The sequence below is a fragment of the Bacillus rossius genome, chromosome 14 (assembly GCF_032445375.1).
Source record: "Bacillus rossius redtenbacheri isolate Brsri chromosome 14, Brsri_v3, whole genome shotgun sequence".
In the NCBI taxonomy this organism is placed as follows: domain Eukaryota; kingdom Metazoa; phylum Arthropoda; class Insecta; order Phasmatodea; family Bacillidae; genus Bacillus; species Bacillus rossius.
Window position 1 is genome coordinate 46,814,099 of NC_086341.1, and position 23,715 is coordinate 46,837,813.

At 38.5% G+C, this 23,715-nt stretch overlaps 1 protein-coding gene across 2 annotated transcripts; it reads left to right on the forward strand.

The window, feature by feature from the left end:
- The first annotated feature begins 1,968 nt into the window (after positions 1 to 1,968).
- On the forward strand, positions 1,969 to 17,961 carry LOC134538864 (myosin heavy chain, skeletal muscle, adult-like). Of its 2 annotated transcripts, none has more exons than XM_063380435.1 (12): positions 1,969 to 2,120; positions 3,199 to 3,313; positions 3,952 to 4,021; positions 4,117 to 4,299; positions 4,631 to 4,753; positions 5,734 to 5,923; positions 7,174 to 7,389; positions 8,457 to 8,599; positions 10,461 to 10,678; positions 12,938 to 13,069; positions 13,740 to 13,874; positions 17,726 to 17,961. In XM_063380435.1, exons 2-12 carry the CDS (start codon positions 3,267 to 3,269, stop codon positions 17,865 to 17,867), a joined length of 1,599 nt encoding a protein of 532 aa, XP_063236505.1. In that variant the 5' UTR covers positions 1,969 to 2,120; positions 3,199 to 3,266; the 3' UTR covers positions 17,868 to 17,961. The 2 variants fall into 2 exon arrangements, with proteins under 2 accessions (XP_063236505.1, XP_063236506.1); XM_063380436.1 differs by having other exon boundaries at positions 4,210 to 4,299.
- Positions 17,962 to 23,715: the final 5,754 nt, after the last annotated feature.

Genomic DNA, 23,715 nt, shown 5'->3' on the forward strand with positions numbered 1-23,715 from the left:
GATCATTGTCATGGGCACTTTAATTAAGGCAAGTGGCTGCGGTGACTGGTAATGAGGTTCGTTGTCTACTCCGTGCGTGCGGTGCTCGCACGGAGTAGCTACGACACACTTGTTTAATTCCTGTGAATTAATAATTGTGTCCTAATTTCTTGTTCCTTAATTGTTTTATGGGGTCGAGCCTTCAAGGTTTCGTGCCCTGAAGTTTATTTGAGTCTAGTGGGGTCACGCCGGAGGCGCTCGCCTGACTCATTCCCGCTGGGCTAAGGGTACGCTCCGAAAACGGGATCTGGTACTAGCGGTGTGGAGCACGGGCTTAGAGTTAATGGTTGGGACAATGTAAAATCCTATAAAGCTTACAACTAAATTAATTAAAAACCCTAAACTTTACCTGACATTTAAAACAAATAGTTTTTAAAAAATATACCTATTTTTATATGAAACTCTCATTTAATACATTGTTAATGAAGGCCACACTTTCTACTTGTGCCGTAATTTTGCAGGCCACTGCGAGCATCACTAAGCCTACAGAGAATGATGGTATTTTGCCAGTACTATCTATATGACCATGATCAATAACAATTAACATATAGGGCATCTTTTTCTATAGTTTCTTTTTTTCCCGGGATACCGAGCACATCGCTAGTTAAAGCAGGTTGGTTTCATACTGGAAACTAATTTTTTTTAAATTTTTTTTTCAAGCTTACTCAGATAAATAGCTTATTGTCAGAAATATAAACCAGTAAAAGTTTTTCACTACCTAAAATTAATAAATTAATAATCTCAGCGAGTCCAGCGACCCACGCTGGCACCGACGATCCACGCAAACACAACTGCTAACCTGCTAACATCTCATAAATAAATAATCCCCATAGGAAAATCATTGGGCTCATCCCGTGTCCCAAACCCGAGACCTCGTTTGACGGCAACATAATATCAAACAAAGTACTGTAAACAAACACTTGTGACCTGATTCTGCGGCAGTCTCTTTAACCAAATGTACCGCGGATATCTCGCGAGATACCATTAACAGGTCAGTCCCGTGAAGTGGGTTCGACACACAAATAGCTGTAAATAATAATAATGCAGTCAGTAGGCGTGCACACGACACAATTACTTGCAGATCTTGGATGGGAGTCGGCCAGTGCCTTATGTAAGCAAATCGCATGCGGAAGGGTCACTCGCCAGTTGATCTGTAGCTGAACAAATTTAATCTCTTACTGCGAAATTGTTCGGAGTCACGTTGGTTAGAGTAGACCAAATCTTCAGATTAATTACTCACACAACAGAACGACTCGATCAAAGTTGTAACATCGAGGCTCTCCCTCGACTCGAAATGCTTGCGCTCTGGACTTGACTGTGGCCTTTCTTACGTAGACTTGTAGACTGAGTCTTACCGAATTTATTTATAATTAAATGGTGTTGAACATAATTTATCAGATTTTATGATTTATGTGAATATTTACGTTATGAATAAATATTGGCTGCTAGATTCAATTGGATGAATGTTCTTCACTTGGTTGGACTATTCCAATTAATATTACATAAAACTTCTCCCATCAAATAATGATAAAGGCGGTACTCACCTAAGATGATGAGTGTTGTTTTTCTATAATGCCCTGAATGGGTCACACACATATTTACAATGCACTTCCATTTTTGAGGTTTTGTTTTAACAAATTAAAATTATATGTACATTTTTACAAAAGGCTAGGTCTATCCCCTGAGTTCTCCGTAACTTCGGTTACGAGTCCTGCGCCAGCGGGGATGGATAACAGTGGGTTGGGGACTGAGCTTGATGTCCATAGAAACAATGGCGTCAGGAAATGGTGGTTATTTTTACTACTACTAGCGCTGTTAGTTTGCAGATAGACGCGAGCTTCACTAAGCGGCATAGATACGCCAAGGCAAATAATAGGAAGTTACCTCTCTTTGACCATACTTATCTATGTAACCGTGATTATTATTATTACTACTGTTTATATTGGTTATCTAAAAATATAAACAAACTTCAAACCCTACACCAGCAAATTTCCTCAACTTTATGATTAGAGTTAACAACTGGAGATAGTAGGATTGTAAAATGGGAAAGAGGCTTTTGGTCTAAATAACATCAATAGCGGGTAAATATTTACATAACATTCAATCTAAATGGACTTCCGGTCATCATTGTAGTTAACAATGAATACATTTAATACATGTTTGCAATAAGTTTATGTACAATTAATGTTGTAAATTTTGAGTTTAACATATAGACTAAGTACTAACATTATATCACTGTTGCAAAAAAAAAAAATAGAAAAATGAGGTACTGTAAATATTTAGTAAAGTAAGGGTTAGGTTACCCACATAAAAATATTGTAACATGTAAAGACGATTTGTTATGTTATGTTAGCTACATTAAAATATTGTAAAAAAAAAAAATTGTAAACAGTTGTTTAGTTGAAATTAGCTATATAAAATTTTTTTTAGTGAAACAGTGAGACCTGTAGGTCACTTTAGCTACAATATAAACGCGGTAAAATATTGAAGGTTTGTTAGATGAAGTTAGTCTTGGCACCATTGTACATATCTTTTATATGAGGAAATGAACAAAGGTCTTGTAGGCCATGTTTATTACTATTAGTTTGCTTGGAGAGTGGCCATTTGGTAAATGAGATGCCATGTTTGTTGGGAATAGTATCATGCAGCTCATAAATGATGTTAGCGCTTTAGTGCTGGAATCTAAAAATATATATTTTTTGGATTTTTAAAAGTTTGCAAAAAAATACTACACAAATCATGCTATACAAAAAATACAATTATACTGTTATGATTTATAATGTGGGGTGAACTGGGCCACCATTCACACGATGAGCTGGAACTCTGTAAAATGCATGGTGTCTGTGAGTTGAGTTGAGATCAGGGTGGATGGAGCAAGATTCGTTCCGAGGACCAATTGCCCTGTTCAGCTCAGTTACATATTTTAATATGAGTGTAATTTATTGTTTTTCACCAGAGCCTCTTTTTTTTTAAATTTCAATAACAAATGTGAAACTTAATAAAAATATGTCTGGAACTTAAAAATTGGCTTCTCTCACAGAAGTAGAATGGAGAATAGGACAGACGGGTTAGTGAGCGTTGTGTGAAGTGAGTGTAGTTCTTGTACCTTGTCCATGTATTCTCGCGTGGAAATGGTTGCACGCCCAAAGTCATCTCCAGGTTGCGCTGGCTCTCTGCCCGACGGCGACACTTGGTGGCATGCATCTCAAACCAGCCCCCGTGCCACGATGGAGACGCGCGGTATTGAAGAGACAACACCTCAGTTGGATGCTCAGTAAGTCGGAGGATTTAAGAGTAATCCTGCTGTAACGTTCAAGCGTTTTCAATTTAAATGCAGTATGTCCGTAAAAGAATGCCCCAGTTGTAAATTTTAATAGTATCAACCGTAAGCTTTGTGGAGTGTTGGTTCAAGGTCACAATCAAAGAGTAACTCAAACAGTTTTAGACAAGCGCATGCCCAAGTACTGCTTTGTTGTTTTCTCGCTTGCAGCGCCTCCTACGCAAAATGTCGACTCCTGAGCATAAAGCGCTTTGTATTCTGTAATTTGCTGCAATTTCAATTTAAAGTTAAATTGTGATCCCCCATGTGACAAAAAAAACCTCCGATGGTACAGGCAGTTCTAGGCGACAGAGCTCTTTTTTTTGCCGGCCTCCACGTTCACCTGACATAACGCCATGCGAGTTTTTCCTTAGTGGCTTTATAAAATGAATTAAATATATTAATAGCTATAATGAGGTAATTGAGGTGAATTTCACTGCAGTTCGGTGTTATGCGGTGTTATTGACTTTCATTTTGGTTTTTGGTGGTGTGTTGATTTAATTTCGCTGTTATTTTGGTTTTATCGCTATTGGTGTGATTTTTCTTATGTTTCTATTGTAACATAATTTTCAAGATGTGAATGTTTTTTTCAGACTGGAAAATGCAGCCATTGACTATGAACTGGAGCTCGTCCTGTTAAGAAATCAAGTGGAGTTCTATCAGGTTAGCGACTGCAAGTATGTCTACATCGTCCCGTCTTAAGCCCTGCGGTCTGCAGTCCTGCCAACTGCCTGCCGTGTTTTTGGTCTTATTTGCAGACTGAGCACAAGTCACTTCGCGGTGAGTTGACGGCGTTGATCGATGAAAACCACAATTTGTCGGAGCAGCTGCGATTGTCTTTGGCTTCTCAGGTTGCTCGTGACGGCACGGTTTCCGGTTCTCACCCCAAGAAACCAGACATGGTTGCCAACATTAAGCAGCAGTTTGCTCTAGCAGTGCAGGTAAACATGATTTCTGGTGTTTTTTTTTCTTCTTAAGAACTGGGTGTAATGTGTGCAAGGGTGAAGTCTACTGTAAGTGTCCTACCGTAGCAGAATACGATAAAAGCTTGGAGTTTAGTTTAAATAAAAAAACATAAACAGCATTTTTCTCTCACAGTAATTGTAGGAAATATTCCTTACAAATTTAAGGCATTCCGTAAATATGTCAACATCGTTACGTGATTATTCATCATAACGTTTTGTAATTTATGCTCTCCAAGATTGTATTTATCTTTTGGGACTTTTCTGTGGGAACTGGATACACCGTATTCTGCCGTTATGTGTGTTCCAGGAGAAAGATGCTGCGATTGAAATGTGGCAGTCTGCCTTGAAAGAAGTGAGTTGCTTGGAGGAAGAGCTGAAAACTTACCAAGGCTACATGAAGAACAACATGGTGCAGACACAGCTGGACAAAGTATGTTCATGTTCTCTCTTTCCTATTCGCACAAAAAAAAAAAAAAAAAGTTGCTGGCAAGAGCGATGAGTGTGACACACGATGTCGCTAGAACTAGATCTCATGTAGTCACTAGGAACATCGCTGTGAATTGTATGTCCACTTCAGGCGCTATGGAGTAGGATGGGTCTCTACAGGTTACGGAAGTCACAAAAGAGTTGGAAATATTTTATCATTACAAGCATGTATTATATTTATTCATTGCCTGTTGCAACATCAGACTTAATTCATTCATTTTGTGTTGTTTAGTGTTTGTGTTAAAAAATTTTATTTTTACATTGTTGTTACTGTCTTAATTTTTTATTTAATACTTATTTATGTCATATTTTTATGCTTATAACTATTAAAAAGAGACATAGCTCAAAAAGTTTTATCTCTAAATGAAAAATGTGAAAACATTCCTTTTTTGGAGATCTGAAATTGTGTCACTGGGAATCTTTTGATGATATTATGAATTTTGTACTGTTACCCTTTCTAAAATCTTTGTTTTTATTTTTTAAATATTCTTATATCTTTGAAGTTTATAATTTTATTTTAAAAAATCATCGATATAATTTGTCTTTTAAGTATATTTGTTTGTATGCCCAAAAGTCTTTTTTTTTTTGGGAGATTTGCTTTTCTGTAGGTACACCCTATTAAAGTTTTATATTATATTCTTCTTTTGTGGTCGCTTAATTTCTTGTTGCTAAAATTATCTGTAAATAGTACGGATGCACTTAATATATACAGCAATATATGTAGTTTTTTGTCAAACATGTTTTTTATCATTATACATCAGAATAATTTTCAAATGCACGATATTAAAAGAAATTGAATTTTTAATAAAAGTGATATTTGTATTAGTTTAAAGTGTTTGTTGTATCAATCTTCTTTCAGCGGACGTCCTGGGCACCTCACGCCCCCGTGGTTTGTGTCGATGGAAGGCAGGATCGTGTTCGCAGGTGAAGGAGCAGTACTCTGAGGCCATCACGCTGCTGGAAGCCAAGCTGGCGTGGACGCAGGCAGAGCTGAAGAAGGAGCGCTCGTTGCGGGACGACCTCTCGGCGGAGCTGAAGGAACTGAAGCTGGAGCACGAAGCGAGCTGCAAGCTTGTCGAGGCTCAGAAAGACCAGTTGCAGGAGGCCCTGAAAAGTTGGTAATCCTCCTTGAATTACAAGTTTTCTTGTTTGTAGTGTGTGTGTGTTGGCTCAGCCCCGGGAGATGCCTTCCAGAGTGACCCTCGTTCACCCCCCAACTGGTCGTCTCGAAAGACCAATCATGTGGGGAACAGAGTGACCTGTGACTAAGTACTAGAAACTCATTGAATTTCTTTCACGACTTTATATTATGGTCACAGCTAAACAGTCAATTAAAAAAAAACTTACGCGTGATTAGCGTATAATTTAATATGAGTTACAGTGTGGTCTCAGAAGACTTCGAATTCTGAGGAAACCTCTTAACCGAATGGTTATATCTGCACATGGTGTTGTCAACGTCGTTTTATTCATTACCTAATACGCTGATTCCCTCATCTATCTTCATGAAAACAAATATTGGCAGCACTCTTACAGATTATTAATAAAAATCAAACATTGATCATGATTCAAGCTCTCACATTTACGTTACTGCGAAAATATCTCGCAGAGTGAATACAAGCTAACCTAGTGGCAGAAATTTTCGCCGTGTCAAACTTTCCCATAAGAAGTACAGTTTATTTCTCATCTATTTATATTTTTTTAAAATTTGTTACATGCCCACACAACAGCTGAGGGCTTGGGCGGTGGGCACGGCAAATATAAGACAAGGACAGTAGTGATTCGTGCTGCTACGTGAACACTCCAGAACTGTCGGCACCGACAGTAGTTGAGTACTGTCCGAGGGGAAACCACAGCAGATAGGAATATCCACGCCGGAGGTGAGTGGACCACGTAGCAGCACGTACATTAGACCTTGACCAAGGTTTGTGACACTTCTACTGGTGGAGAAGTAGTGCAGTGCTGGGTCTGTGTCTCGCGGTCGGTCTGAGGATGCGGCGTGCCGTCGTGTCGAGTCCTCTCCTAAGGAAAGCCTCATTAACCTTCTCTCTTAGACGGGGCTTGAAGGGAATGAGGGGTTATAAAATAAGGTCTCGACATCAACTTCAGTTCCACGTGAATCTCCAATAATTGGCTTCTACCTCCCGCTCTCCTTGTTTCGCGCTCGCGGGAGTCCTCTCGGCGAGGCCGGGAAGCGGCGACACGCACCGGGCTCTGTCTCGGCACGGCCACCCCTACCGGGCGTGGCCGGCGTGTCTGAGACCTTGGGTCCGCAGCATCGTCGACAGTCCTCGTTCCTGCCCCCTCTCGGCCCCGACGAGGCCGGCCGACACGTCGCCGCAGGGGTGTCGCAACCGTGCGCTGCAGTGCAGGCGGAGACGGAGAGGGAGCTCAGCGCCGCGCGGGATGACGCCACGGCCGCGCGGGAGCTGGAGGCGGCCCTGGCGCGCTGCCACGAGAGCGTGGCAGACCTGCGCGCACGGCACCACGAGGCGTGCGACAAGGTGGAGGAGGCCGTGGCAGCGCTGGAGAGCGCCTGCGCGGAGAGGGAGCGTGCCGTGCTGGCGGAGGCCAGCGCCAGGGGTGAGTGCTCGCGCGACCGCCCTCTCAGTCATCCTCCATCAGTACAATTTCTTTCTTTTTGGTTTAGCATAATTTTTGGCATGATAAAGCAATGGAACCTAGTTACCTACACCACATGCATATAAACCTGTGAAGCTTGTATGTACAGAACCAAGCTCCTATACCCTGTGCTGGCATCTGCAATGCACTAATCCAACCATTACTTAGCCAAATTCAAAACAACAACCGGAACTTTACTACGTACGTACCTGTTTTCTCAGTCTCGTGCGTAGGTTGCTCGGTTCCTCATATATATATATATGCCATTCTGTTAATGTTTTCTCATCTTTTTTTAAGTTTTTGTAGTGCACTCTTCAGTTGGCTTGTTTTGGAATGCAATCGTGAAGGGAGAGTCACGATGAATCAGTGGTATAGAATGCGATGACAACAAAGGATTTTATATTATGGTTAAGAATGGCTATTATATCATACCAACGACATGTAAAAAACTTTTTTTAACATGTTTCTTATCTCTAGTTGGTTTAAAGAAGTTTGATGATTATTGAAATGCATAATGAGTCTACAGATAATATTGGTGTTAATTAGGGTACATTACATAAGAAAGGTGGGTTGCGACTATTAAATGCAGGAAATTTTATGTTACAAATTTTAAAAAATGTAAGGACAATAACGGTTGTGCCTACAACAATTATAGACAAAAGTAGCTTGGCTTCTGGGTTGTAGCCGCGTCCTTGGCGAATAATTCACCGACGTTTCGGTCGGCATTGCAGTCGCCATCGTCAGGGAGCAGTAACCTGCAATGTCGACCGAAACGTCGGTGAATTATTCGCCAAGGACACGGCTGCAACCCAGAAGCCAAGCTATTTCAGACAATGGCCGTGAGAGCCTGCGAACATTATTAAATTATACACAAATGTTGCATGTAAGCTATTTATTGTAGTAGAAAAAGAAACCTGAATGGGAATTTCGATCAATGTTATTGCAGTTGTTTATTTTTTTGTTTATGAAATTATAAAATTTTAATGTAACTCTGTGATGTTTTCCACTGTGACTTGTGGTCCGTGCAGAGGAGACCGCGGAGGCGCAGGCAGCTCTGACGCGCTTGATCGACGACGCGGGGGCGCGCGTCAAGGAGGAGGTGGAGCGCGTCAAGAGCCGGTACAACCAGCAGATAGAGAAGGTGCTCTTTGACGTGAAGATGCTGGAAGATGTGAGTTGCACGCAAGCACATACCTTCAACTGAATTGTGATCTTAACGTTGCTTGGTAATAGTAAGTTAATCATTCCCACTTTGCTCTTGAAAACTGTTTTGTCACTCCTGCGTCAACTTCTGTAAAAATAACAATTTTCGTTTACAGTTTAACAAAAATTTTATTAAAGTGTCATTGATGAACTCGATTGACCTCCACTGCAAGTGAAATGTTTTATCATTTTGACCTAAATTTATTTCTTCATTTCTTTATACAATTTACGTTATAGACTTCTTTTTTTTTTTTTTTAAGAATTATCTACACTATCTACAGTTATGCCTCCTTAACTAGAACAATTTAAAATGATAAAGAGACAGAAAATATAAACAAACATAAAACCTTCCCAATCAACATCAACCCAGTTTAAAATGTTTACGGTTGTCTGTGTCAGAGATCGAAGATTTTTTTTTTATCATTGGTGTTGATGCGTACTCAGCTGTAAACATAAGGCTGAGAAAGGGGTAATTTTTGAATCTGAGACTAAAGATGTCCCGAGTATTCAAAAAAACATTTGATGTATATTCAAGATATTTAATGTGCTTTATTTCTTGCACCATTAAAAATATTAGACATATTTAAACACGACAGATTATTTTTGGCATATTTTTAATATATATAGAACGTTGCAAACAATAAATGCCAAAACAATAATTTTTTTGTTGAGGAACACACGTAAACAGAACCCTGTGAAGTCAAAGGCATGAACAGTAGCGTGCCAATGTGTATTTTGCGGGCATTAGAGCAAGTGTTCCATTGGCCGAGAGACACACGATTGCAGCTCAGTGGTGTTAAAACGCTTCAGGGGAAGCAGGCTACCAGTTGGGCGCAAGACATTTAGGGTCAGCCACGCACAGTTTGGTGTGCCTCAATCAACCTTCTTGGTGTGAAACTTCCAGGTCCAGGTAGTTGCTGGTTAAGCCGTACGGTCTTCCTATTTGTTACATGTTTGTTGTGAAAGCATCCTTGTTAAAATACACACTGCTCCTGCTGCAGTTTTTTTTCACCTGACTGTACACCATTAACATATCCCTAGAGAAAAGATTTTATGGTTTTTAAAATAAGAAGATTTTGGTGTTATTGTTTCTATCTATTATAGCAAAATTCTTAAATACTTACTCTACCAAAGTAGGGGTAAAATTTATGAGCTGTATTTTTTACTGTGAAATAATTTTTAATAAATTAGCCTGAAACAGATACAGTCAGAACAATAAAAATAAATTAGCGAGGATCTTTGATTTAAAATTGATTCAACAAGAGATTCACAGTAAAAGAAAGTGAAATAATTTTTCTGATCCGTGCACTTTGGTACAATTTGTGGTCTGCAAATAGCAACACACCTAGAATTTCAAACAACAAAAGCTTTTTTTTTTTTTTTCATTTGAACTAATTTTTGTTTAATGCTATTTAATTGTGTAGTATTAACTTGCATTTCGGTGCTGTACGGTGTAGTATTAACTTGCATTTCGGTGCTACATGGTGTAGTATTAACTTGCATTTCGGTGCTACATGGTGTAGTATTAACTTGCATTTCGGTGCTACACAGTATAGTATTAACTTGCATTTCAGTGCTACACGGTGTATTTTAACTGCATTTCAGTGCTACACGGTGTAGTATTAACTTGCATTTCGGTGCTGCACGGTGTAGTATTAACTTGCATTTCGGTGCTACATGGTGTAGTATTAACTTGCAGTTCGGTGCTACACGGTGTATTAACTAGCATTTCAGTGTCATGCGGTGTTGTTTGGGTTGTATCGCAGTCCACCTAGTGATGGGATGTTGTGAGAGCCGAGAGAGCGCTGTGGTGTGCTGTGCCCCGGCAGAAACTGGCGGACAAGAGCTCCCAGTTGGAGAGGCTGACGCGGGACTGTGAGGAGGCCCAGGACGAACGGGAGTCCCCGGCGCGGCGGCCGGGCGCCCCGGACATGGGGGCCCGGCTCCAGGGCCTGTTCCGGGAGCTGGGCGAGCTGCAGCAGCGCAACGCACGGCTCTCCGCCGAGCGGGACGCCCTCCAGCGGCGACTGGACGAGCTCTGCACCAGGTGGGACCTCGCTCCCCAGCACCGCCCCTCGCTTCGTGGGGTTCATCGGCACGGCAGATGCTAAACCTCAACCTCGTGTCAAGTGTTTTTTGGGGATAAAAAATTTGTATCCAAGCAGGGTGTCCAATATCAGGGTTAAACAGGGAAAACCTGCTCACTTTTCCTTTAAAACGTTAACATGTTTCCATAAAAATTTCAAGTTCACCTACCTTCTACATATTCGTTCAGCCATTCCCTTATGGCTGGGTGAGTAAGTTTATTGCAGTGGCATGTTCGCTTCGACGAAATTGCAAACTGTGACCTCGGCTAGTTTAATTTTCTCGTCCTTAGCTTTCTCACGAAGAGAGACTTTTTTTTTTTAGTAACTTGACGCTTAGTTCCAGAACACTGATACCTGGCACCTTGCTTTTTTTTTCACCTATTCAGTGCTCGAAATTTACAATGTTTTTCACACGTGTCTTTTTTTTTTTCCCGATCTACAAACACGTTACCAAACTTGAGCATTTCAATGGATTTTTTTTTTTCAAACACGCAACACTCACAATTTTCAGCATTTTGTACACTTTATTAACACACTGAGAAAACATTAACGGAAAACGATAGTAGAATATCGAAAAGATACACTTTACCTCCGCTTGTAAATATTAAAGAACTTAACTTTGACAAATAAGCACTTGACTAAATAAACTTTTTGAGCATTTCTGTACTACTAATTCGATGTATGATATTGTATACTAACTACCAAGTTATCTGCAAGTGTCTGAAGTACTGGCTTTTATCACCACTCTTTATTCTGTGGACATGGCAGAAAAACAAATCGGTCAAGATAGTGTTGCACACTTTTTTTTTAGCTTTATATTTTAAACAAAATTTTGTACATGTTTCAGAATGATTCAAAAATTTTTTGCAGAAAAATAAGTTATTTTTGTACAAATATCGTGATTCCATCATATTTTATGAAACATTACAGATTTTGTGCATCATAGAAAAAATTATTAAAACAAAATGTATATTAACTTCTGTAAGGTTATTTGTATTACATTTGATTTTTTAAAATTTGGCATTTTCATTTTTAACAAAATTTGACTACCCCTTCTGATGAGATGAGACCAGAGTAGAGATGTGAGTGGGAACATTTTCCTTTCTTCCATTACCAACATAGATGTACATAATTAAAATTATTGATAGGTTTATTTAAGTAAACCAAAAATTTATTTTCTGCAGATTGATAGGTACTGTAAAAAGAACATTTTGTTCCTATCAGTTGGTACCAGATAACATGGGTCATAAACAACTCTCAAATGTTAAGTGAATCATTAGGTAATAGAGAAAGTCAAACTGTAATTTTTTTTTATTCAGTTTGCATAAAAAAATTGATAAAATTTATTGTGTGTTTCTGTGATAGTACAGTAAAACATCGTTGATTTGGATAAGATTTTGAGATATTTAATTTAATGTTTACATAAAAATGACAATTGTATTTTACATCTATGCAAACAAAGACAGTTAGCACACAATAATATACTTTACTGTGCTTCATACAAACGCCATACATGTTTGTATGGTGAATTATTTGTTAAGAAGTGATGTGAAAAGTTATTTATTTTTTTTTTAAATACGTATTTGTAAATAATTTAAAAAATTTTAATTTTCTTATTACCCGAATTATCTGGATTTTCGATTGTCCGGATTGCCTTTGGCCCTAGTAAATCCGGATAAACAAGTTTTAATAATTATATAACTCCGAAAATTTTCCGGTTTTTGCAGAAAATGTTCCGTTGAATTATGTGGAAATTTTCCCCGGAAATATTTTTCTGGAAAAACTAACATTCGAAGAGTAGATTAGACAGGAGAGTACTTGACTTGAAACCATATACATGAGAGACTAGTGCCCCGGATACATTTATACTAACAACACAGGATATGGTGTTAAAAATAACATAGCGGAAATATACGTGTCGCTACAGAAATCTGTTTATTATATACCGTTTTTTCTGTTGTCAAACGAATAACTATAATTTTTAAGAAATTTTTTAGCACTAGAAGGTTTATTTCCCCTCCATAAATGTGTATAATTTTTACACTGGGTTTTGCAAGAAATGAAGAAAGTTATTTTCGCTGTCATAATTTTGGTACCATATGTATTTATGGGTGGGAGAACTGGGGTGCCACGGGCTCCCGCCCGGATGATCTGGCGGAGGGAGGTATCTCGTCTCGCCCGACTGCGTGAGGGTGTGTGTGAGTGTGTGTGTGTGCCAGGCACGAGCGGGAGCTGCAGCGCGGCGAGCAGCGGCGCAGCGCGCTGGAGGGACGGCTGCGGGAAGCCACCGCGCTGCGCGACCAGGCGCGCCAGCTGGACGAGACGCAGCAGTCGGTGGTCGAGTGCTTGCAGTGAGTCGTCCGAACAAGCCTCGAATCCATTACACTCGTATCATGATCAAGAACACCCGTTGCTGTGGATAAGCCTGGCTCGCAACTTTGGAAACAGAGCTTGTAACCGTATATGTATTTGGACGGTCTCCGGGTAAAAGGTAAAGTCAAGAATTCACTTTTTGCAGGAGAAACAAAAAACTCTTAGATAAAAATTGAATTTAAATACTTAAATTTTTCTTGCATTATTCTTTTATTTACCAACATATTTACCAACGTAGTTGCCAATGATTAAAAATGCATTACATATTCTAAGTATACTTAAGAGTTTAAGTGACTTGTTGACTAAAAATCACCAAAATGTGACTTGCTACCTTTTACCCGGAGATCGTCCATTTAAGTTCCTCTTACATATCTATTCTGGATATAAGTATATAAAAGTATAAATTGCCTTTAAATTTTTTCTGTGAAACAAATAATAGCATTCCCGGTACTAAGGTCTGTCAGTAATTTTTTAAAGCTCTGTTTATTTTTAAAAGTAAAAGTTCTAGTAAATTTAACCTAATTCGCAGTAAAATATTTAAAGTAGATACACATCTCTCTGGTTTCTCCTGACCGCGTGATCTGGCCCGTGCCCGTGATGGCCGGAAGGGGCCACCTGACATCGGCTGTGCTCGCCACTTGTCGCCAGGCGGCGCGAGCTGGAGCGGGGCGTGCAGGAGCGGGACGACCTGATTGGCCGGCTGCGGGCGGCGCAGGCCCGCGGCGTGGAGACGGCGGCCGAGCTCCACCGCCACCTGGAGACTCAGCTGCGAGTCAAGAACAAGTGAGGGTCGCTCCCGCCAGGGTCCGCCAGCCTGCCGAGCTTCAGGGGAAAACTGGAATGGTCGGGGAGCGTCGAATGTTCTGAAAAAACCAGGGAATACTCACATGTCGCACCCTGAGTACAAGTCAATCGTAACTCAAAAAATTGAGTTTATGATATATTTTTACCATTTAGCAGGAAAATATCGTCATCTAGGCACTGCAAGACTATCGCAATATTATATGTATTTACTTTTACGGGACTTACGGCAAGTAATGTAGTGTTGCACTCTGGAAAACATTGTATAAGAATATGTGCAAGACTATGGCATCTGAGTTGTGATAGTACTGCACTGGTTTTTGAGTTACGATAGTCTTGTACTCAGGGTGCGATATATTTAGGGCCAACAAATTTAAATGAACTGGGTGTACAAAGACCCCAGCCTGTTTTCCAACCCATTAATTGTACACTATACAGTGCAGTCTCATTAATGAAAATCCTGTTAATACGAAACACTCGTTGACACAAAGTATTTTCACAGTCCGTAGAAGTCACATATGAGTAACAGGTTACAGTAGTACGGTTAATGTCTTATGTTTTTAACCCAAGGGTAAACAATTACATGTAGTGAAAGATGGTTAATGCAAATATCCGAGAATAATTTGAAGATAAAAAATCTGAAGTTTCAACTGAAATGATGCTAAAGCCATTGCGTTGATTCAACGTAGTTTGAAGGGAAAAATTGAGTAATTACATATTCTTCCAAAATGACAGGAAGATTTTATTTATCATGGTTATTCAGAGAGGTAACTAACAGACTACTGCATTATCATAATGGGAGTTAAAAAATATTAGAACTTTCAGCAAACAGATAAGGCCTTATACAGGTCTGTAAAAACTGTGCCCGCCCGGTGTTTAAAAAATGAGGTGATAGAAACTTGTATAAGTCGGGGAGAAAACTTCCAGCTCTGATCATAAGAAATAAGGCTATGACTACAGACAAGATTTTATGGTTTTATTTTATGTTGAATTTGATTTTTAAAACAGGAAAATTTGGTGTTATTGTTTATGTTTTCTATGATCTCTGTATATTCATAAAGATAGCACCATTAGTCCATTATCAACACATACGACACTTACTTGCTCGATAATACTTTACCAAAACAGTGTCATTTTGGTTGATACATGATGCACTTTTACAATATAATTTCATAATTTGTAATAAGCAGTTCAAACTACTGTAAACAATACAAGTAAATTAGCAAGTATATGTTTGTTTGAAAAATGTACCAAATTAGTTACTATTAATTAACAGTTACAATATACAAAAATGCTAAATACGTATTTTCCAATTTAGTACATGCTAAATAATTAACATTCATTGAATTTAATATTTTAAATGATTAATTTTTTTTTGTAATCTCAGTTGAGTTTTGATTAAATATACTAATAATGTAATAATTTTAATAATTTTTTTGTTACATTTTGGTGCTTTATGGTGTATTAACTTGCATTTTGGTGTTATATGGTGTATACTGACATGCCTCTTGGTGTTATTTTGGCTTTATCGCAATCCACCGTATAATCTTTCCCCTAGCTATGGCATGTTTTTCAGGGTCTAAACACAAGACTGTCCTGATGCATGCCCTTAGTAAAGTAACAGTAGTCCGGTGATGGTTATCACAGCTCAGGCAACTAACTATCTTTTCCCCACTGGTTGACAAAAAAGGGTTGCTTTACAACATAAAAACAAAAAAAAATTTGGCCCTTTTACCCAAGCAGACATACAGACCCTTAAATTAAAAAAAAATCAAATTCATAAGTTAAATGGAATTAATTTTCACAAAAAAGAAAGAAGTTGTTATTGAATTGTTTTAATTATTTCCACATGAAGCTAAAAGTTACTCAGTGCACATTCTTATTAAACTCGACCTACAAAGGTTTCACAAGTTTTTAGAAACAGATGGAAATTTAAATTTTATGTTTTTTATTTTGAGTTTGACCCCAGCAATGTGAACTTAGAACATCTCATAACTACCCAAAAACCCTTAGATGTATTTTGTTGATGTTACAAAGGACATTTCAGATTGATTATTTAGAATTATAATGGTTACTTCTTAGATGTATTTTGTTGATGTTACAAAGGACATTTCAGATTGATTATTTAGAATTATAATGGTTACTTCCCAAAATTGTTTTCTCAATCCCGTCATAATTTCCGCTGGCAAAATTCCTTCCCTAACTGAAAAATCCATTCCAGTACCGCCCTAGTAACATGTCATCAACAAACAGTAATTAAAACCAAGGGCGAACCTAAATTGTGCAAATTCAAGTGGTCTGAACTTCTGAAATCCGAATCTCGTATTCGAATCTCAGAGAGTACCTCATTTAAACCCCTCGAATCCGAATCTAGGTGTCAAAGGTTAAAAATAAAGTAATATACTATAAATAAAAAAATATAAACTATGGTGTTGAAACATTCTCTCCTTTAAATGTTTGTTTCACAAATCAAGTTTCCAGAATCAATACATGTAATTTTATTTACATAATTACATTTTAAAAGTACTATATCTTGGGGAATGATAGGTTATCAGTGTTCAATTTTTTTAATTTACTTTATTTCTTCTGATATTTTCTTTCAAATCTTTTTTCCTCGAATATTGAACCTTTCGAATACTGAGGATTTGATTGGCTCATCGCTAGTAATAATGGCAGCAAACAGAGAAAGCGATGTGTCCAAGGGCAAAGGTCAAGCGATATCAGTGGTTGGATACCAGACGGGAAGACATGCCTGGCGTCGCATAACCGTTGTCTGTGGTAGGAGGGTGAAGCGGATCAGCCAGGGCAAGTAGTTGTCTACCGTGCTACGTGAAGTACAGTACAGTGCTGGCCAAGATATATGTAGCACAACGTTCTTCAAACAAATTTTTGACTTTTTTTAACAAAAAATTTTTCATGGTTCCTCAAAACAGGTTATAATAGAGAGGTGTTCATAATAAATGGAATTGTAGTTTTATTTTAGTAGCAAATGTCGGTCAAACACACAAAAAAAAAACAGTGTGTATAGGTAATTTCCTAGTCTTTAAAGAGTTAATAATATTATCTTTGAAAGATTTGTGCAATGGGAGTGCATGACTTGATGTAAGCTTTTGGACATAACGCCATTGCTAAAGCACATGTATGTCTGTAGAAGAAAACTACAAAAAACACAAAAGACAAAAAAACAAATTAAGCAAAAAATTGCTGTTGTCAACAGGATATAAACACCACATAATATTCCATAACAGGAATATGGTCAACAAACAAAGAAAAACAAAGAAAATGGACTAACAGAAAAAAAAAATATCACAATTTTTTTTGTTTAATATTTTTGTGCTGTCATCTTTTGTGTTTTTTTTTTTTCATTCTGTTAGTCCATTTTCTTTTTTTTCCCTTTGTTTTTTGACCATATTCCTATTATGGAATATTATTTGGTTATATCCTTTTGACAGCAGCAATTTTTGCTTAATTTGTTTTTTTGTCTTTTGTGTTTTTTGTAGTTTTCTTCTACAGACATACATGTGCTTTAGCAATGGCGTATGTCCAAAAGCTTACATGAAGTCAGAGTTAATAATGTAATAACTACAAAGTGATTTTTTGAACAGAAATTGTTATTGTAATCCACTGATTTATTTTACTTGTTCCATTTTACAGAAAGATGAATAAATATAAAACATGAAGTTAATTACATTTAGCGTTAACTGTTCCAAAAACAGGGTTGTCTTGATTGATTCTTACGATGGACTGAGCTGAGTGATGAAGGAATCCCTGGTGAGTTAGCCAAGTGGGAAGTGTCTGGTTGCAAGGCGTGACAGTTGGCGCGACTGCCGCAGGTGGAAGAGGACGGTGAAGACGGTGACGCGGGAGTTCGAGGCGCGCGTGAAGGAGCTGCGTCGCGAGAACGCGGCCCTGCGCGACGAGAACCACCGCCTGAAGGAGGAACTGGAGGCGTTGCGTGCCGACGCGCTCGGCTAACAGCAGGCGGGCGGCGTGCGACTCTCGCTGGCTTGCGCTCTCTGCCGGGGGAAACACGCTCTCCGCACCGACACAGGGACGTCGGATCAGGGGGGGGGGGGGGGGGCAGCAGGGGCGAGTCGCCCACGTGCTGTTATGCATGGGTGGGGGGGGGGGGCGAGAGTAGCATTTCGCCTCCCTCCTTTTCCCAGAATAAATGTTTGGTCCTAGTAGTATTTTTCTCAACCAGTAGTTACAAACGTTGCATTGATCACATTGATTAGAAAATCAAATTTATGATTGTCAATATACTCTAAAATGATTGCAAATTCCTAGATGGTATTTTATTTAATTTGTACCACATCTACTGTGAGAGTAGTATTTAATACACACTACGTCATCAAATTCTTGGAATGGTGTATTTAATATCTTGGTTCGGAAACTCATTAAATAGCACAATTTTGCATCTGAAATTCCAAATTTGTCCGGGGGAGGGGCCCCTGGACCCCCCGCTCTAGGACTGAGGTAAGTGTGATACATCTTTTCACCCCCCCACTCATGAAAGCATTCCGACGTCCCTGTACCGATGACTTCCCTTTGCCGTCTTTTGCTACGGAGAACTATTTTGTACCTTTACGGTGAGCTGGTGCTCATGAGACCTTTTTTTACCGAGATGTCTTTTGTTACCACACATTCATTCTCATGTTAATAAACATTTTGTATCTGCATTCGTACAACCCGTGTAGTTATTTAATTAACCTGTAACGGTATGTTCCCGGTCTACACTGGTGACGTTTCTCAGTGAGGAATGGTGGCAGGTTAAAAAAAAAAATGTGTCACAGGTATTCCTTTCTTCAGCTACGGTGAAACCTCAATACAAAGTACCTCACTATAAAGAATGTCTCACTTTATATATTTTTAGGTCCCAACAAAATGTTTTACGTTTAGTAACAGTTCAGTATAAAATACTTTCATAATTTAAGTACCAAAAAGGTGAGATTTTTCAAGTACGTTATAATGAGATTTCACTGTAATTATCTTGAGTTTTGCTTGTCTCATACAAAAAAAAAAAAAATTTCTATCTTAATTGTTTTACATGGAAAAATAACAGGTAAACTACAATATGAATTACTATCAAAATACATTTTGACAAATATGCATAACATGCAAAATTGACTATAAATTTTTTTTCCTGCACAATATACATTTTAAACTGTTAACATTTTGATCAACACTGCGAGTCTGAAAAAGATAAAAATACATTTTTTTTCCCCCATTAAACTTTGAAATTATACATTACATTATCAATTATGATCAGACTTAAGACTTTAGATATAGTCAAACCTCTCTGAAACAACCCCTCACGGTTCCCAGGAATAGGGTCGTAATAGAGGGGGGGTCGTAATAGTTGTTTTCTGAAATTTTCAGTTCATTTCAACCCTCCCCCCCCCCCCCCCATCCCAAACCACTACTCGCTAAGAAACCAGCCGTACAATGGCAGGATGCTGTCACTCACAATGCTAGACGGCTTTGCTTTAAACCCACTTCAACCTTCATGACAAGTCCGTCGCCCTACAGGCCACCTCTAAAGAAAATGTCAAAAGACAGTTTATTTTTACTGGTTAGTTTACATGTACGTTTTCTGCTTGCCGTAGTTAAATACACTAGAACCCTGATGTCACGAACCCCGCATTTAACGAAACAGTGATTTTACGAATGTGAAAATCAGAAGAAAAAAAACTAAATGAAAGATCATTAAAATCTGTTAATTTTAACACACAGCGTATTTTTGTATCGGCTTTAATACTTCCAATAATATTCATGTAAGAATAACAAAAAAATAATGGGACATTTCCTTTAAATATATGGCAGCGGCAGGTTCTGCAACGCGAGTGGGCGCACACGAAGCTCGCCCGGCTGGCTGGCGGCGACGGCTTCATGACGCATAAGCTCACCCCTCCCTCCCCTCGGTAACAATCTTCAAGGCTAGCTCATCCCTCCCAGACACACAAACCATCTAGTGTCCTCCCTTATAATACCCCAACTTCACTCCCCTTTGAAAAAACTTCAGTGAGAAAATGCTCATTTCACCCTCCCTTCTCTCGTAAAATTGGGCTATTATGAATGGGGTACTAAAGCGGCGAGGGAGGGGTCAAAATATGTCACTTTTCACACCAAGTTCGAGTTCAGTCATCTCTGGCAAGGAATTTACAAGCTTTCAAACTTAAATATAAATGTATTTTAATAGCAAGGGTCCTATGAAAAGAAATATACCGAATAAAATCAAGCTGCTGTCAACAAACAAAGCATAAAACGGCCCAATGCGTGGTCGCTTCGTTATTGCTCGCGCGAGAGGCGAGACATGGAATGTTAGAAGAAAGATAAATGCGGGGGAGACAGACGGCAGCCAGTGTGTTTCCTCCGTGGGGAATAAGGGGCGTAGCTTTTTTTTCTTATGCTGGGTGACGCGACCATTTTCTATCAACCCACGGGAAAAGATAATTGCTTGAGCTGTCAAAATAAACATCCCTGCGGCAGTTAAAACAAGTCGAGACGGGCGTGCATCCATTCGGTCGCTGTGTATTGTCAACCGATAGTAATCAAAATCAAGATAAATCCAGCAGGTACTCGCAAAAAGCTAAACGTAAACACGTTGCCACAAAAACCTTTATCTGCACCCTGCCGGCAAAGGGACGTGGAATGGGGGTTGTTAAGCGCTGACAGCGGTCGATAGGAAGTGGTATCTATTTTTACATGCTTTATATTAGCTTCACCTGTATGTTTGTCTGTCCGTCTGTAACTCTGTCTGTCCGTCTGTAACTCTTTCGACTAAGAGTGAGTGACTCATCACAGTAAAATGTCCCACCCATTTCATTACGTTCGTTAGCCGAGCGGTCTAAGGCGCGCGACTTCTGTGACGTCAGCTTTCGGATTCAAAGATCGTGGGTTCTACTCCCGGCCACGCCGAAAAAAAAAAAGTTTTTTTTTTCCCCGGTAAATTCTAATATTATATCCATACATCTAACTGCAAATGATTCGTAGAGACTTTACCATTTCTTTGTGACGTTGCAACTCCAAATAGTTATCTCAGATGGTAATAGGTAGTGTCGGTAACTCATTTCCCTATGATAATTATACATAAATATAGTTTAAAAAACTAAAAAAACATGCTTTTAAAGAATATCAAACTAAAAAGTTAAAAATAAATATAGTTTAAAAAACTAAAAAACATGCTTTTAAAGAATATCAAACTAAAAAGTTAAAAATAAATATAGTTTAAAAAACTAAAGAAACATGCTTTTAAAGATTATCAAACTAAAAAGTAAAAAATAATTTTAAAATTAAATTTATGACAATAGTATATAAGCAATACTAGTATAAATGAGAAAAAAGCATGGGGCGCTTAATATTCAAAAAATATGGCACAAAGCGCCTCAAGCTTTTTTCTCATTTATACTAGTATTGCTTATATACTATTGTCATAAATTTAATTTTAAAATTATTTTTTACTTTTTAGTTTGATAATCTTTAAAAGCATGTTTCTTTAGTTTTTTAAATTATATTTATTAGATATGCGCTGCTACGGCAGTACAGCACTCGGCAAGAGAAACAGTAACACGCTACTCACCACAAGAAACTTATTTTCTGTCCGATTTTCTTCGGATTTTCGGCAATTTTTTCACGGTTCCTCGAAATCGGGTTGTAATACAGAGGTGGTCGCAATAAATGGGGTCGCAACAAAAAGGTTTTACTGTATTTGATTTCACTTCAAATTAGCACACAGTTGATTGTAACCCTTATGTTTTATTAATATTAACAGAAACCTGAAAAATTTGCAATCACAAAATAAAGTTTGAAATTAATACTCGCATAGGAAAAGAAACATGACGACTTTACCTGATGAAGCGCAGTTGTAATAAATGTTTAATGTGTAGTAGATTATTTACTCATGGCATTCAGACTTCAGTTTGGCTCGTGTGACAATCGAAGTGCCTTCTAGACTTGGTGACGTGGTGACGCAGGCCACCCTGTCCGTTTGCTCCGAGGACAGGGGCGTCGGGAAGATACTGCTGTTCGAACAGCCGAGCGAGTTGGTGCTCGACTTCCCGCCCGGTGATCGACCAATCTCCCACGGGTATCGTCTCCACGTCTGGCGGGAACACTAGCCTCCAGCTCAGACTTGTTAACTGTGATGTTTTATAGTCAGGAAGAGAAAATTAAAAGAGACTGAAATCACTTTTTCTCAAATAGAAATTACATACCTCTCTTGAGTCATTAGTAGAGACAAGATTTTTAAGTTTTATTCTTAGTCCAATATCAATTTTAAAACAGAGAATTTTGGTATTTTTTTAATTTTTATTTTCATAAAAGTTTTGTTGGACTTACTCCACAAAAATAGGGGTATAATTTATATGCTGCATTTTTAAAATATTGGTCTGAAACTAATACATACAGAACAATAAAATTAAATTAACTAGCATTTGTGGTTTAAAAGTGATTCAATAAGATGTTAAGGGGCCCGCCTCGTCTGAGGTGTATGTGTGTCAGAGAGGCGGGATGATAAGCGCGACGCTCGCTGGTGCTTCTAGCGCGGTATCGCCTCTAAGCGCAAGTCTCTGGACTGGCGCGCAGTCTTCTCGTCGTCACAGGATAACTGTGAAATTTGAGCGGTGACCATATTTTTATATTACGGGGAAATGAAGATAAAGGTGTAATGCAAGTCCCTTAAGTGCTTTCAAGAATCTGTACCACTTGTTTTACACCTAAAAATTACTCTGAAAACATTAGTTTCAGCCATTTTAACTCTTCTAGAAATACAGTTTAAAAACATGATCCAAAATTAAAAGTACTTTTCGGGCCTCAGCGAACTCTTAAATGCTTTTCGTAAACATACCCCACTCGGATATCTTGAGTAGTTTTGAAATTGCGTTGTTTTTCCTGAAGCTCTGCACACCGTGTGTGTGACCAGGTAGGCGGGCCCCTTAAGAGATGAATAAAACAAATTAATTTTTCTCATCCATGCAATTGGATAAATTTTTTTGTCTGGAAATAAATGACATTCCTTGAATTTCATATATTTAAAAGAACACTTTTTTATTTTCATGATTTGAATTGAGTTTTGGTTAAATGCTACTTAAATCCATGATACAACTTGCATTTTGATGTTATGTTGTGTTATGACACGCTTTTGGGTGTTATTTCGGTTTTATCGCAACTCACTTTATATCTTGTCCCTATTCATTGGTTGTCTGCTGCTAACTCGATGAACTCTTTCATGCATGTGTTGAACATCCGTAACATTATTAGTTATTACCAAACCACCTCCGTGTTCTTCACAGTGTCTCAGTTCACTGCTTGCTGTATCAGCTTGACTGTTTACTAAGTTAGAACTAGATTTTACTGTAAACTGCAATAAAACTAAAACAACACGGTAACTGTAGTTAAATTACGAAGGAGAAAAACTAGGTCTACAGTATAAAATGTTGTTCTTTGCTGGTTGCAGTGGACTAGGCAGGCAAGAGACATGAACTGCCTTTGTCTCTCGCCATTATCTTGCCATCCGAGGAAGCCATTTCAAGACACGCATGTTCGACATTTCACTCAAAGCATTTATCTTGCATCAGTCAATTTTACGCCATTTTGGTGAAACAAATAACTTGCAAAGACCAATACTTTTTTTTTTTCCTTTAGGCCCTACATGTTATCTGATACTAATTTTTTTTAAATGAATAAACAATATGTATTCATAAAAAATATGGCGCAAATCTTAATCCTTAAACATTTAAGTGAGCTGAAAGCAAAACCACAGGATCTTGTAGCTTTACTCAATAAATGAGATGAACCACTCTCACGAAGAAAAACGAACATG